Below are 12,918 nucleotides of genomic sequence, written 5' to 3' on the forward strand. Positions count from 1 at the left end.
AAAAACACTTTCAGTTCCAGCTAGATTATTGGTATGAAAACAAAAAAAATGGGGGGGGGGGGAATGGACCCAAAGAAAAAATTAGTGTATGAAAGTTTGAAGATTTATATGATGATAAGTGGTTAACCCATCAGACTCACTTGTCGTGGGGGCATAAGAGAAGACTCCAAGCTTTCAATTTTCAATCACCAAAGGCAACGTTGGTTGGCTTTTATAACCAAACATGATTCCAAATTTCCAATCATTAATACCCATCACTAGCAAAAGATTCCAACTATACTAATGCATTGCCTACTAGGCCACTACCTTGTGCTAGTTTCCAAGCACATAATTGAGGACTTAATTGTTTAGTGTTCATATAACCAAGTTGAGAGACCCTACTGCTTGCATGTCTTACCAGGCATTGACAATGATGTCCAAAAAGTTTGACAATATTTATGGAATTTCCAAGCAACTTCAACTTAGTATATGAGGGTGATTCTAATTTGGACCTTATTTATTTTTATATTAAATTCAAAATTTGGTATTTTTTTTAATATTTAAACATGAACTTTTAGTCCATTTAATGATGTGAATTTAAGATTATATCAAGTCTTCATTTTAATTCAAGATTTTAGCCTCAATTTGGATGGATTTGAAATTTGCAAGACAAATAAGAAAAAGGCTGTAACGAGTTTGATTCACATAATTATATAAAAAATTGGAAATACTAAAAGACATACAAAGAAAGTTACTTGGGAGCTTGATCGTTGTCGTATACAATACAAACAAGACAAAATGGAACCCCCACCATGTTATTTATATTTCATATTAGCCAGCTGCTGACAAATTACATAGATCAAGCTATGTCTGAACACACATAGTAAGAGTGTTGTTTGTTGATTGTGTAATATGATTCTTGATTCAAGGATGACGTGTAAGAATGGGTGACCCATGGCTTAAAAGGCTAAGTTAGAGATAAATATAAGATTTTGTGTTAGCAGAACATGATTATAAACTTTTAAGAGAATGTAAACAATTTATGAATACAAAATACAATATATATATATATATATATAATTTATAAGAGAATTTAAATTTTTTAGGGAAATTATTGTGTATGTCATCACCTCGACGCAACTCTCATCCCTAATTATAATGGTAGATTCGGGGTGGGATTGACTTTGGAATACGAATTTTCTTCTGATACTTGCATATTTTAATAGATGTATCCACTATGAAATTTTAGTTGCACCAGCCTTATATAAAAGTTTTGTGTGATTAATATATGTGTGCCCACACAAAAATATATTTCCAGATCGGTAGGCAGAGTATATATATCTATAGGTGGCAGGATGAGAAATTAAGCAGGTAGGAGCATGGGTGCCACTATCGTTCACCTCTCTGCTTATGTTATTGTTGTTGTATGGCTTATCTGCTGTTTGAAGGAGGGCTATGCCTTGGGACGAAAAGCAACGGTAGAGAGCCATACCATCCAACTGAGCTCTCTTCTACCTTCCTCTATTTGCAGCTCTGCAACCAAAGGTAAATTACTCCCATCTCTTTCTCTGTTATCTGCGTATTTGTATTTGTGATGCATGTCTTTCACTTTCAGCATTAGACAACAAGTCATCTTTACAAGTCGTTCACAAGCACGGTCCATGCTCTCAACTCTATCAAGATAAATCAAATATTCCCACTCACGCCCAGATCCTCCTCCAAGATGAAGACCGGGTCAAGTCCATTCGCTCCAAACTCGCCAAGAACCGAGGCCACTCCACCGACCTCGACCTCGACCAGACAGATGCAGCCAGCCTCCCAGCAAAGGATGGAAGTTCGGTCGGAGTTGGCAATTATGTCGTTACCATCGGTCTAGGCAACCCGAAGAAGGATTTAACTCTAATATTTGATACCGGAAGTGACATTACATGGACACAATGTCAGCCTTGCGCTGGAAGTTGCTATAAACAGCAGGACGAAATTTTTGCCCCATCACAATCCTCAACGTATTCCAACATTTCGTGTACTTCACCGACCTGCAGTTCACTCGTTTCTGCGACGGGAAATAGGCCTGGATGTTCATCAGCAGCTTGTGTCTATGGCATCCAATACGGAGATTCGTCTTTCTCGGTCGGAATCTTCGCTAAAGAAAAGCTCACCTTGACACCAACCGATGTGTTCGATGACTTTTTATTCGGTTGTGGCCAAAACAATCAAGGTCTTTTTGGAAGAGCAGCCGGTTTGCTTGGACTTGGCCGAGATAAATTGTCTTTACCTTCGCAGACCGACATGAAATACAAGAAATTATTCTCCTACTGTTTGCCGTCATCCTCAAGCTCAACCGGTTTCCTCAATTTTGGAGACGGCGGCGTATCGAAATCGGTAAAATTCACAGCATTGTCCACGATCTCCCAAAGCTCATCCTTTTACGGAATCGACATTGTCGGAATAAGCGTTGGTGGCAAAAAACTACCGATTTCCGCCTCTGTTTTCACTGCCAGTGGCGCTATAATCGACTCCGGAACCGTCATCACTCGGCTACCACCGATGGCCTACTCAGCACTGAGCTCTGAATTCAAAAAACTGATGAGCCAATATCCAATGGCACAACCACTTTCAATCCTGGACACATGCTACGACTTCACCAACTTCACTTCTGTTAACGTGCCTGAGATAAGCATCTTCTTCAGCGGCGACGTCGAGGTTCCGATCGACGAAAACGGAATTTTGTACGCCAATGGTATCTCACAAGTGTGCCTGGCGTTTGCAGGCAACAGTGATGACACGGACGTAGGAATCTTTGGGAATACACAGCAAAGGACACTGCAAGTGGTATACGATGGTGCTGGAGGGAAGCTTGGGTTTACTACAGGCGGATGCACATAAGTTTTACAAAGCTGAATGAGAAGAAAATTCTTCAAGTTAGCAGTCAAATCGAATCAAAATTCATATGATAGAAATGTTGGCTTAAGATTGAAACAATCTATATACACTAGTAAAAGTTATCTTTACTATTTAACTGGACACTTCTCTGCTCTTTTCTACCCATTAACCTTCGAAAATAAAATGCATGCTGCAATTTGTGAACAATTATAAAAAGATATGGCTTTGTATGGCTTTCAAATCATAAGTACTTTTAGCTGATTATAACCAGGGACGGACTTAGGATCTTATGTTAGAGAGAATTTGAATTTATAAAATTCTAGAGGACGTAAACAAATTTTTAATAGAAAATACATAAACAATATTTAAAATATATGACCAGTAACGAATACATAAATAACTTTATTGGGTGAGCCAATATAAATATAAGAAAAAAATTGTAATGATAATAAAATTAGCTACCAAAATTTTAATTTTGGGATTAGAAAATTCATCCATAGATGAAAACCGTCAGTTAACAAACGATTAACATTCTAAAATAATGTTCCTTTTTACCCTAAAATGAACCATTGGAAGCCTAAATACTCTTAAAAAAAATAAGGGTCAAAGTGACTATTCAGTCAAAAATAGATACCATTTTCCCTAAAATAAATTGTTGGAGCTAAAATACTAAAAAAATAGAACAGAGAACAAAATTATCATTTTGATAAATGTTAGGGACTAATTTTAACATTATGCCTAAAAATTTATCTAAAAAATATAATAACTATATATTTAAAGTGAATATAGAAAAATATATCAACTAGACTAATATAATTTTTTTGACATAATATATATATATATATATATATGTGTGTGTGTGTGGGTCATGGTTTAGGTAGACTATTTTTATTTCATTTTAGTACTCACAGTTAAAACTTAATATACTTACTATTTAAATTATCAGTTTTAATTTATTTTAATACTTAAAATTTTAATTTTTTCAAAACCTAATTTCAAATTTTGAGCATGGTACTAAAATGAAACAAAAACTAAAGTTTTTAATGACGGGATACTAGAATGAAACAAAAACTAAAATTTAAGCATGACTTTGAAAAAATTAAAAGTTTAGGTATTAAAATATATCAAAAATGATAATTTAGATACTAAATGCGTAGTTTACCAAAAAAAAAATAAGTATCAAATTTAATCCAATATATATTTCTGTATTTTCATATATAAAATGGCACATGAAATGTCTTACACGGAATGCAACAATTGCCATGATCTGAGGCAAAGGGAATTGGATTCAATAAATTTATAGTTAGATCATACGTGGACAGAGAGAGACTTTAATCATTCATTAATTACTATTATTAATTTCTGTTCCATTCTAAATATCCAGACCACTCAATAGCTTATCTTGTGCTTGGATATATATATATATATATATATATATATATATATATATATATATATATATATTGATTGATTTCTACACAACGAACTTTTTTTAAAATAATTAGAAGGATAAATTATCTATTTACTTAATTTGTTTTATAATTTAATTATTATTTTGTCAAAATCATATTTAATATTATGTTTTGGTACTGTTTTGATTACTTATCATTGAAAAAGTAACGATGATGTTAAAATGTTACGTTATGACAATCTCTTTTTTTTGGTGACAAAAATAAACCACGAGAGAGCTCAGTGGTGGTGCCTTAAGTACAAAGCATTGCGCTCGTCGTTGAGAGTTCTTTGCACTTCAGTAGGGGCTGATAAAAAATCTGGAGGTTCTGGTTGAGATCTCGGCCAATATTCGCCATGTTGTCGGCCGGTTTATTGTCTGCACGAAGCGTATACTTGAACTTTAGGGACCAAGGGAGCTTGGTGAGAAGCTTTATTCTTCGGATAATGGGCAATTGGGTGGAGCCATTTGAGGAGATGAGAAGGCGAAAAGCTTCCAAATTGCTAGTCTCAAGCTCCAGGTGTCGGATGCGTAGCCAAAGTTCCTCTTAAAGGATGGATGCGTAGCCAATATTCCTTGAGAAGCCAATTAGCGAATAACGCCACCACAAGAAACCTTCATAGTCAAGTGAGATACGGCGCCATCTGTATTAAGTTTAAAATGACCAACTTGAGGGGGTCTCCAGTGCTTCTGCTCTCTGCATGTAATATCGGTGGGCTTGTTTTGGTGAGTTTTCATGACCATGCCTGCCCAAGCCGTAGCCGACTGAATAATATCCATCACTGCTCGAACTTTCTGGTTGAAAACGAAATCATTTCGATTTTTCCAGAGCTTCCATAGGAGAATTCCAAAGAGGTGCTTCCACCACCAATCTTGAGTTCTGGAATCTGCAAGAGTAATAAGATTAAATTGCAACCAATCCAAAACAGTAGGAGAGGACAAAAAAAAGGGCTTTAGATGAATAGGAAGCAGCTGATTTCAAATATGATGTGCTTGGTAGCAGTCCCGGAGAATATGAAGCGTTGATTCTTCAGCGGCTCCACATCTCGGACAGCTCGGATTATTGTTAATGCCTCGTCTGGTGCGCTCAGCGTTGGTCATTAATCTCTGATAGAGCGTAGTCCACAGCAGTTGCTTTATCCGTTGGGGGCCCTCAAAGTCCCACGCAAAACCCCAAATGTTATCATTTAAGGACTTATCCTCTTGACGTAAGATGGCAGCAGCTGAATGGATCGTACATCGGCCATTAGGTTGATGGCGCCACAGCATCGTTTGGCCACGGCACACCACGAATCCACTGAATGAGATCCTCATCAAAGAGATAATTAAGCTGGTCAAGGTTCCATCCTCCCGCCTGTGTAGTGAACTCCTGAACCGTAGCTTGGGGGCTTTAATTTGAGAAGGCGGAACCAAAAAAAGACGAGTAAGAGGAGGGGCACCCCTCAAGAGGATCAGACCCCTCAAGAGGATCAGAGGCTCCCAGAGGCAACGATGGATAATATTTCCCCCAATATTACGTTAGTATTGAAAATTAATTAAAATGATACATCAATAACATTGTTACTTTTTAAAGACGGGTGAGTAAAAAAGAATCTATATGTAACGTTAGATATAATTTTAAAAGAAATAATTGAGTAATAAAAAAATTAAATAATAGTTGGGTGACCAACTATATGCTTAGTTTTGTATGTAGTAGTCAACTATATGCATATTTTTATTTTGGTCACTCAATTATTTTTTTAAAATCATAATTAAACTTATATTTTTGTTATACTTTGATCACTAATCATTAAAAAAATTAATGATGATACTGACATATTATCATAATGTAATCCCACATCATCAGTGAGAAAATAAAGAACGTCACATAAGTAGTTCTGATTAGTTTTAACAACAGGTTATCAAATGGAACAAAAACGTACATGTATGATTTAAAAAAAAAATAGATAAGCAATCAAAATAGAATCACATAAATAGTTGAGGGACTAAAAGAGTATTTACTCTAAAAAATAAAAACAAAGGGACGTACTGTATTCTCCTCTGCATGTGCACCACCTGTATGCTTCAACGATCAACCACCTAAATAAGGGCAGTTGGGTGGACTTGGTCCATCCCCGACTTCAGTTATTACTTCTCCTGACTCCAGCCGGTAACCAAACAGAGAGAAAAATCATTTCATCTCTTTAAAACCGTCAGCTGCTAATCTCCATTTGTAAGTCTCGTCTTTTTCTTCCCTATAAAAACGCTTTTTATGAGCTTACTTTGCCTTTTCCCCTTCCCCCTTCACAATTGTTATTATGCATTTCATTTCATTTCCCCTTTTCCTTCTCATTCATCGAGGTATTACAAACTAAACGTTCATTTATTGCTTTGGATAGGTTCGCCTTCAGTTAATTTTTTATTTAGTTGTGTTTATTTGAGGCTTTATTTGAAATGTTATGCACGAGATTGAGAGGTTATGAATTACGATCTATGCAGTTCAAACTTGGTCTTGAATTTGGCTCTGGCAATTTTTATTTTTTGCAGGTTATGATTCATAGCTGGCTCAATTTAAAGATGATCCTCCAAATCTGAAGGCTGATTTTTCCTTTTCTTTCATCTGCTAAAATTTATATTGTCGAATGCACATGTTTTTGCTATTTCCTGATTTGGATACAAGGGCTAAAGCGTCAAAATTCGATAAACTTCAGTCATAGTATGGGATATCTGAATTCGGTTTTGCAATCTTCAAGCCAGGTTCATGAAGTTCGACCTGTCTGTGGCGGAGGGCTTAGGTTGCTGCCTTTTCTTCTTCTGTCATTGTTCTTTGCCTTTATCTAAAAATTTTGTTCAATTGATGCTCTTTTTTTATTTGCAAATTACTACCCCCAATTTTTGCCATATTTTTATTGAACTTAAATAATTTTGTTAAATGATGCAATGATTTGGACAATATCTAAATTAAAATTTTCCCCTATTTTCTGGCAACAGTCAGAATGGAAAGTTCAGCTATGGCTATGCAAGCTCCCCAGGGAAGAGGTCTTCGATGGAGGATTTTTACGAAACTATGATTGATGGTGTTGATGGAGAGATAGTTGGCCTTTTTGGAGTATTTGATGGTATATTCTAACTCTTGTGCATCTTTCACTCTTACACACGCTCTTGCAAGCATGCATGAAATGCATAACTTACTAACATATATAGGTAAATACTTTGTAACATCTATAGTGGTTGTTATATCTGCTTTAAAGAGTGTGTATGAGGGATCAATAATCTCCTTTGCTGTACCCTTCCTTCGGTTGGTAATTCTTTTTCTCTGTTCACGATCTCTTCTGTTTTAAAATTAAGCCTTGCCCCTTTAATCTTGCTCTAATCTGTATGCTTAAGTGATTAAGATTGCCGGACAATAATCTCCTATACCAACTTGTAATGATACACGGTAGTCTAAATGCGGAGAATGCATCTGAAAAGAATTTATGCAGATTCTGATATATGTTATGTGCTCCAATGTCATTGTGGTAGCAGTCCTTGAAGCCATTTCTTAAGGCTGTTATTGGCTTAGGATGGAGCATTACCTTGGTAAACTATAAATTTTATATTGAGGCAGTTTGTGACATTATACTCTGCCATAGAGTAGTTGGTTTTACCATGCAACAATGAAAATCATATCTTCGCCAAGTAATGTAAAAACTGCAATTGCTGGTTAGTTATGTTTAGTTGCAAATTGGTTAAATCAATCTTTACAAGCATGATTGTTTCAGGTCACGGAGGTGTACGGGCTGCTGAATATGTGAAGCGCCACCTTTTTAGTAATTTGATCAAGCATCCAAAGTTCATATCTGACACCAAGTCTGCTATAGGTATTCACTTATAATTACTGTATCATATGGTTGTGACTTTTCTAGTGGGCTGGTCATTTGTTAACTTGTCTTTGAAATTGTTTCCAACCTCCAGCTGATGCATACAATCACACAGACTCTGAATTTTTAAAGTCAGAAAATAACCAGAATAGGGATGCTGGATCGACTGCTTCAACTGCTATACTTGTCGGTGACCGTTTGCTAGTTGCAAATGTTGGTGATTCCCGAGCTGTTATCTGCAGAGGAGGCAATGGTAAGAGTCGTGGGTTTTTTTTTTCCCTTTTTCTTTCTTTTATTTTCATCTCATCTCTGACAACACATGAAGTTGGCTTTGGCTTTACCTGGAACATGAAAAACTCACAAGGCTTCTATATATTTTCTGTATAACTTCAAACGTTTTAAAACAATGTAATCATATATAATTGCCCTCACCCATTTATTGTACTTGTGAATTTGTTGTTTATCTTGTTAATGGATTATTTGATTGCTGAATTGAATTTTATACATGGCTTGTCTATTGTATGTCCTCATTCAGCTATTGCTGTGTCTCGCGATCACAAGCCCGATCAAAGTGATGAGCGACAACGGATTGAGAATGCAGGAGGGTTTGTCATGTGGGCTGGTGTACATCTATCCATTTCTCCTTCCTGTCTTGAGTTCCTTATACATGCCATACTGATCTCTTTTTTAATTCTTCTTTTTATTGTGGCTGAAAACTATCTCTGTAGGAACTTGGAGAGTGGGAGGTGTTCTTGCTGTTTCTCGTGCATTTGGTGACAGGCACTTAAAGCAGTATGTAGTTGCTGATCCAGAAATTCAGGTCTGGTTGGAAGACTTGGTTGAAATAAGCTTGAGTTCCTGAGATGTAAATCGTGCAGCATAATTAAGATAGAAACCTGTAATGCACAAACCCAGCATGAAAACTATGTAGGATTCCAGATGATTATGATTTATATGGGTATTAAATTTTAATTTTGTACTAGGATTTCTACTGATTTTTGAGTGTTTTCTAATCCGATATCACTTTTCGAGATTGCAGGAGGAAAAGGTTGACAGCTCTCTTGAGTTCCTTATACTTGCAAGCGATGGACTGTGGGACGTTGTATCAAATGAGGTAGGAAACAGTTTGCTTACTTAAAGGCAATCGAAGAAACAAGCGTAGTTAATAACTGCAAGCTTTGCCTTCGATCAGGAGGCTGTGGCAATTGTAAAGCCAATACAGGATCCTGAGCAAGCAGCAAAGCAGCTGATTCAAGAGGCATCCCAGAGGGGTAGTGCAGATAACATCACTTGTTTGGTGGTCCGTTTCATGGCCAATCAAGGAGGTTCTTCTGCCAACGCTTCTGCCAATGAAGCTGGTTCTCCTCGCAATGTTTCTGCGTAAGCAAATCATAACCCTTGCTTGCCACCCAAGTTTTAGGTTTTGCACGGGTATGTATGAGGAAAAAAGGCTACTGATGTACATTACCTCTGTTACATAGACGATGTGCACGTGTAAAGGGCTTCCAAGACTTAAAAAGATAAAAGCCCACTTATGTGTGTTGTAAATGTAGTAAAAGTTCTAATTGTGGAGTACACTTAACATTGTTACATCAAGTAGGTAAAAATATAAACATTCACCTCAGTTAATCATTCAAAAGGACTTATTCAAAAGAATTGAAATAATAGAGTTTAAATCGTCAAGTAAAACACTATTAATAGCATTTTTTTAATAATATAAAATGATTATGAGATATCATATGTTTAGAATTTTTTTAATTATACACACAGCATAAGACATACTTAAGATATTTAGGGAGAAGAATACTCATTTTAACCACTAAGAGCGGATTTACTACTGAGAGCATCATTGAAAACGTAATAAACGTTGAAGTTTTAATAAATATATATTTTTATATAAAATTTTATTTAACAATAAAATTAGAAAAAGAAAATTGATAATAGAGGATTCAGATCATCAAGAAGAGTCAACAAGGCAAAGCAGCCACCTTGATGTTCATCATCATCATCATCATCCTAAATCCCAACTAAAAATCAAAGTGAAAAACATAATCCTGGATAACAAACCAGCATTAATGACACGCTAACATAAAAGTAACAGCCGAGCATCAAGAAAGAATGGACCTTTTTGCCATGACCTAGGACGAGCTAGCGAAACCTTTTATTTAGCTTCTTGATCGCCCTCTAATTTGTTTAACACCATTGTTTCTCCATGAAAACAAAAGAGAGAGAGCGAAGAAGAGTTCATCTTCCATGCCTTGCTGTTAAATAATTGATCAAATGGCTTTGTTTATTGCAGTTTCTGTTCGAGTATTACTAGATATATATATATTGATAATTATGTGTGCAATGCAAGGAATGTTGATACTGGTCCAAGGCTTGAACTGTATCTTTAATTGTATTGTTTATTGCAGTTTCTGTCCGAGTATTACTAATATATATATACATTATTAGGATCTATTTATACTTAGATTTTAGTTTTACTTATTTTTAAGATCATTGAATAAGAGAAAATCAAATGTTGAGATTAACTCTTCGGAGTTTTTCCAGTTAATATCTTCTTATATCCTATTGTTAATCTCATCATTTGATTTATCTTCGTCTATCAATCTTAAAAAGATATAAAACTATAAAATTAGATTCTAACCACTTCTTATCTCTTATTGTTAATCTCATCATTTGATTTAGAGAAAATAACCTCAGTGACCAAAAATCACATATAATATACGATTTTAACCAACTTTTTCCGGATTTGCCAAAATGACTAACAAAATCGCAATGCGATCGCTAATTCGCAACGCGATCTCCATTATCGCAAATCAGTTTCCAGATTCGCAACGCGATTATGACTATCGCAATGCGATTTTTTAATTTCGCGTTGCGATTTTCCCAATTCGCAATGCGAATAAGTAAATCGCAACGCAAATTGGGAAAATCGCAATGCGATACTGACTATCGCAACGCGATAATACAAAATCGCAACGCGATACTGACTTTCGCAACGCGATACTTACTTTCGCAACGCGATACTGACTTTCGCAACGAGATAATACATAATCGCAATGCGATTTTCAAAGCGCCATTAGTATAGCAACGCGTATTTTATTTTCAAATTCTAAACACGAATATGAATATATTGGAACACTGAACCGTCCACAATATATCCCGTAATCGCAACTCATAACCTAAAACCTAAAATCACAACTCAGTCCCATCTCCATCTCTCACTCTCTCACCCATCTCCGACGAAATCCATCCCCATCCCCATCTCCGACGAAATCCATCCCCATCCCCATCTCCGGCGAAATCCGTCTATCTCCATCTCTCAGAGCCACCCTCACAATCAGAAATGGAAAATCAACTAAATCAACCACCGAGGGTTAGTTTTTTTAATTATTTTCTTTTTGAAATTTTTGCATTATTATTAGGTTTTTCATATTGAAATTGATGATAAGTTTACTGGTAATTTCAATAATAGATTAACCATTTCACTTAGATTGCTTATTAAATCAACCGAGAATCGCAACGCGAAATGAAAATCGCAACGATAAAATCGCAACGCGATTTATTCTCGTTGCGATAGTCAAATTCGCGTTGCGATTGTCATTTTCGTGTTGCGATTTTCATTTTCAGAAACTATTCTTCTTCTGCAAATTGAAACTTGAATGAATTGCATTACTTCAACCAAAAAACAAAGACAAATAAGAAATTCACAGTGTTGCAAATTTAAGTTTGAAGAATAAACTACTACTCTTTATGTTTATTATTGTTTTTGGTATATCTTCACAGTGTAGTTTTTGGTATATCTAACTTAGTATGTTTATTGTTTTTGTATAACTTTTATTCGGCTCAATTGACCTTAAGAAATAAAGTCAGCCTGGCCAAAACAATTGCGTCGAAGCTTTCACCTGCACGTAGAAAAATGTGTGAGGATACTTGCTTCGGGCCATGGCTGAAAGTACAACATCCCGGTGGAGATGCGATGTTGACACACCTGTTTCTTCAAACCATGACTAGGGATCTACCAGATACTATACAACGTCGTGATGAAGAGATATTATTTGATTTTCCACCGGCCTATACGTGTTTTGGGCGGGAGGAGTTTTGCTTAATCACCGGTCTACGCTTCGGACACGATGATGTAGGTCGGTACACTAGACACATTACCCGCCCATCATGGTTATCTCGGGTTTTTCCTGAGCTGGAGAGGCCGAATCTACACGTGGAAGACCTGACGATATTATTGAATAAGAAAGATGGTTTTACTTGGATGGATGACGTCGATGTTGTCCGAGTATGCCTTCTAATACTTTTGCATGCCGGCTTTTTAGGCAGAGAGGCCAGACAACCTATTCTGAATGATCTAATCAAATTGGTAGAAGACCTAAATACGTGGAACCTGTTTCCGTGGGGCTCGTATTTATGGAAAGCTACATGGAATAAGTTATCGTCTACCTTGGATGATCGAAAAAGTTTACATGGCGATGGTTCCAAATACACTTTGACAGGCTTTATTTGGGCCTTTAAGGTAATAATTTTTATATAATGTTTCCAAAATTATAAGTAATTATTTAACAATTACTAATGTTTGTTATTATATTGTTTGTAGATTTGGATATTTGAGGCCTTTCCCGCCATGAAGACATATGCAATAAAAACTTCAAATGATATTCTCAGGGCTATTTCCTGGAAGAGGATTTAGACCTTGCAATGGGAAGATTTACTACGGTATACGACAATAAATAATGTAAGTTAACATAAATACTA

General features: G+C 36.0%; 2 protein-coding genes across 2 annotated transcripts; both read left to right on the forward strand.

The window, feature by feature from the left end:
- Nucleotides 1-1,323: 1,323 nt before the first annotated feature.
- Nucleotides 1,324-3,090, forward strand: LOC120164525 (aspartyl protease family protein At5g10770-like). The gene is made up of 2 exons (XM_039174256.1): nt 1,324-1,524; nt 1,595-3,090. The coding sequence occupies exons 1-2, from the start codon at nt 1,359-1,361 to the stop codon at nt 2,863-2,865; spliced, it is 1,437 nt and encodes a 478-aa protein (XP_039030187.1). The 5' UTR covers nt 1,324-1,358; the 3' UTR covers nt 2,866-3,090.
- Nucleotides 3,091-6,431: 3,341 nt separating this feature from the next.
- On the forward strand, nt 6,432-9,696 carry LOC120164626 (probable protein phosphatase 2C 59). Its single transcript, XM_039174323.1, has 9 exons — nt 6,432-6,524; nt 6,839-7,086; nt 7,283-7,410; nt 8,053-8,151; nt 8,246-8,404; nt 8,687-8,773; nt 8,880-8,971; nt 9,191-9,265; nt 9,344-9,696. The coding sequence occupies exons 2-9, from the start codon at nt 7,010-7,012 to the stop codon at nt 9,533-9,535; spliced, it is 909 nt and encodes a 302-aa protein (XP_039030254.1). The 5' UTR covers nt 6,432-6,524; nt 6,839-7,009; the 3' UTR covers nt 9,536-9,696.
- Nucleotides 9,697-12,918: the final 3,222 nt, after the last annotated feature.

The sequence above is a fragment of the Hibiscus syriacus genome, unplaced genomic scaffold (genome assembly GCF_006381635.1).
Source record: "Hibiscus syriacus cultivar Baekdansim isolate YM2019G1 unplaced genomic scaffold, ASM638163v2 tig00000326_pilon, whole genome shotgun sequence".
NCBI lineage: Eukaryota > Viridiplantae > Streptophyta > Magnoliopsida > Malvales > Malvaceae > Hibiscus > Hibiscus syriacus.

What these genes read in the sequence shown, in the direction of transcription:
- LOC120164525 (XM_039174256.1), top strand. Translation starts at nt 1,359, where the DNA reads ATGGGTGCCACTATCGTTCACCTCTCTGCTTATGTTATTGTTGTTGTA. An exon ending in TTGCAGCTCTGCAACCAAAG is followed by an intron (nt 1,525 to 1,594) that starts GTAAATTACTCC and finishes TTTCACTTTCAG; the next exon opens with CATTAGACAACAAGTCATCT.
- LOC120164626 (XM_039174323.1), top strand. Translation starts at nt 7,010, where the DNA reads ATGGGATATCTGAATTCGGTTTTGCAATCTTCAAGCCAGGTTCATGAA. An exon ending in GTCTGTGGCGGAGGGCTTAG is followed by an intron (nt 7,087 to 7,282) that starts GTTGCTGCCTTT and finishes TTCTGGCAACAG; the next exon opens with TCAGAATGGAAAGTTCAGCT. An exon ending in TATCTGCAGAGGAGGCAATG is followed by an intron (nt 8,405 to 8,686) that starts GTAAGAGTCGTG and finishes GTCCTCATTCAG; the next exon opens with CTATTGCTGTGTCTCGCGAT.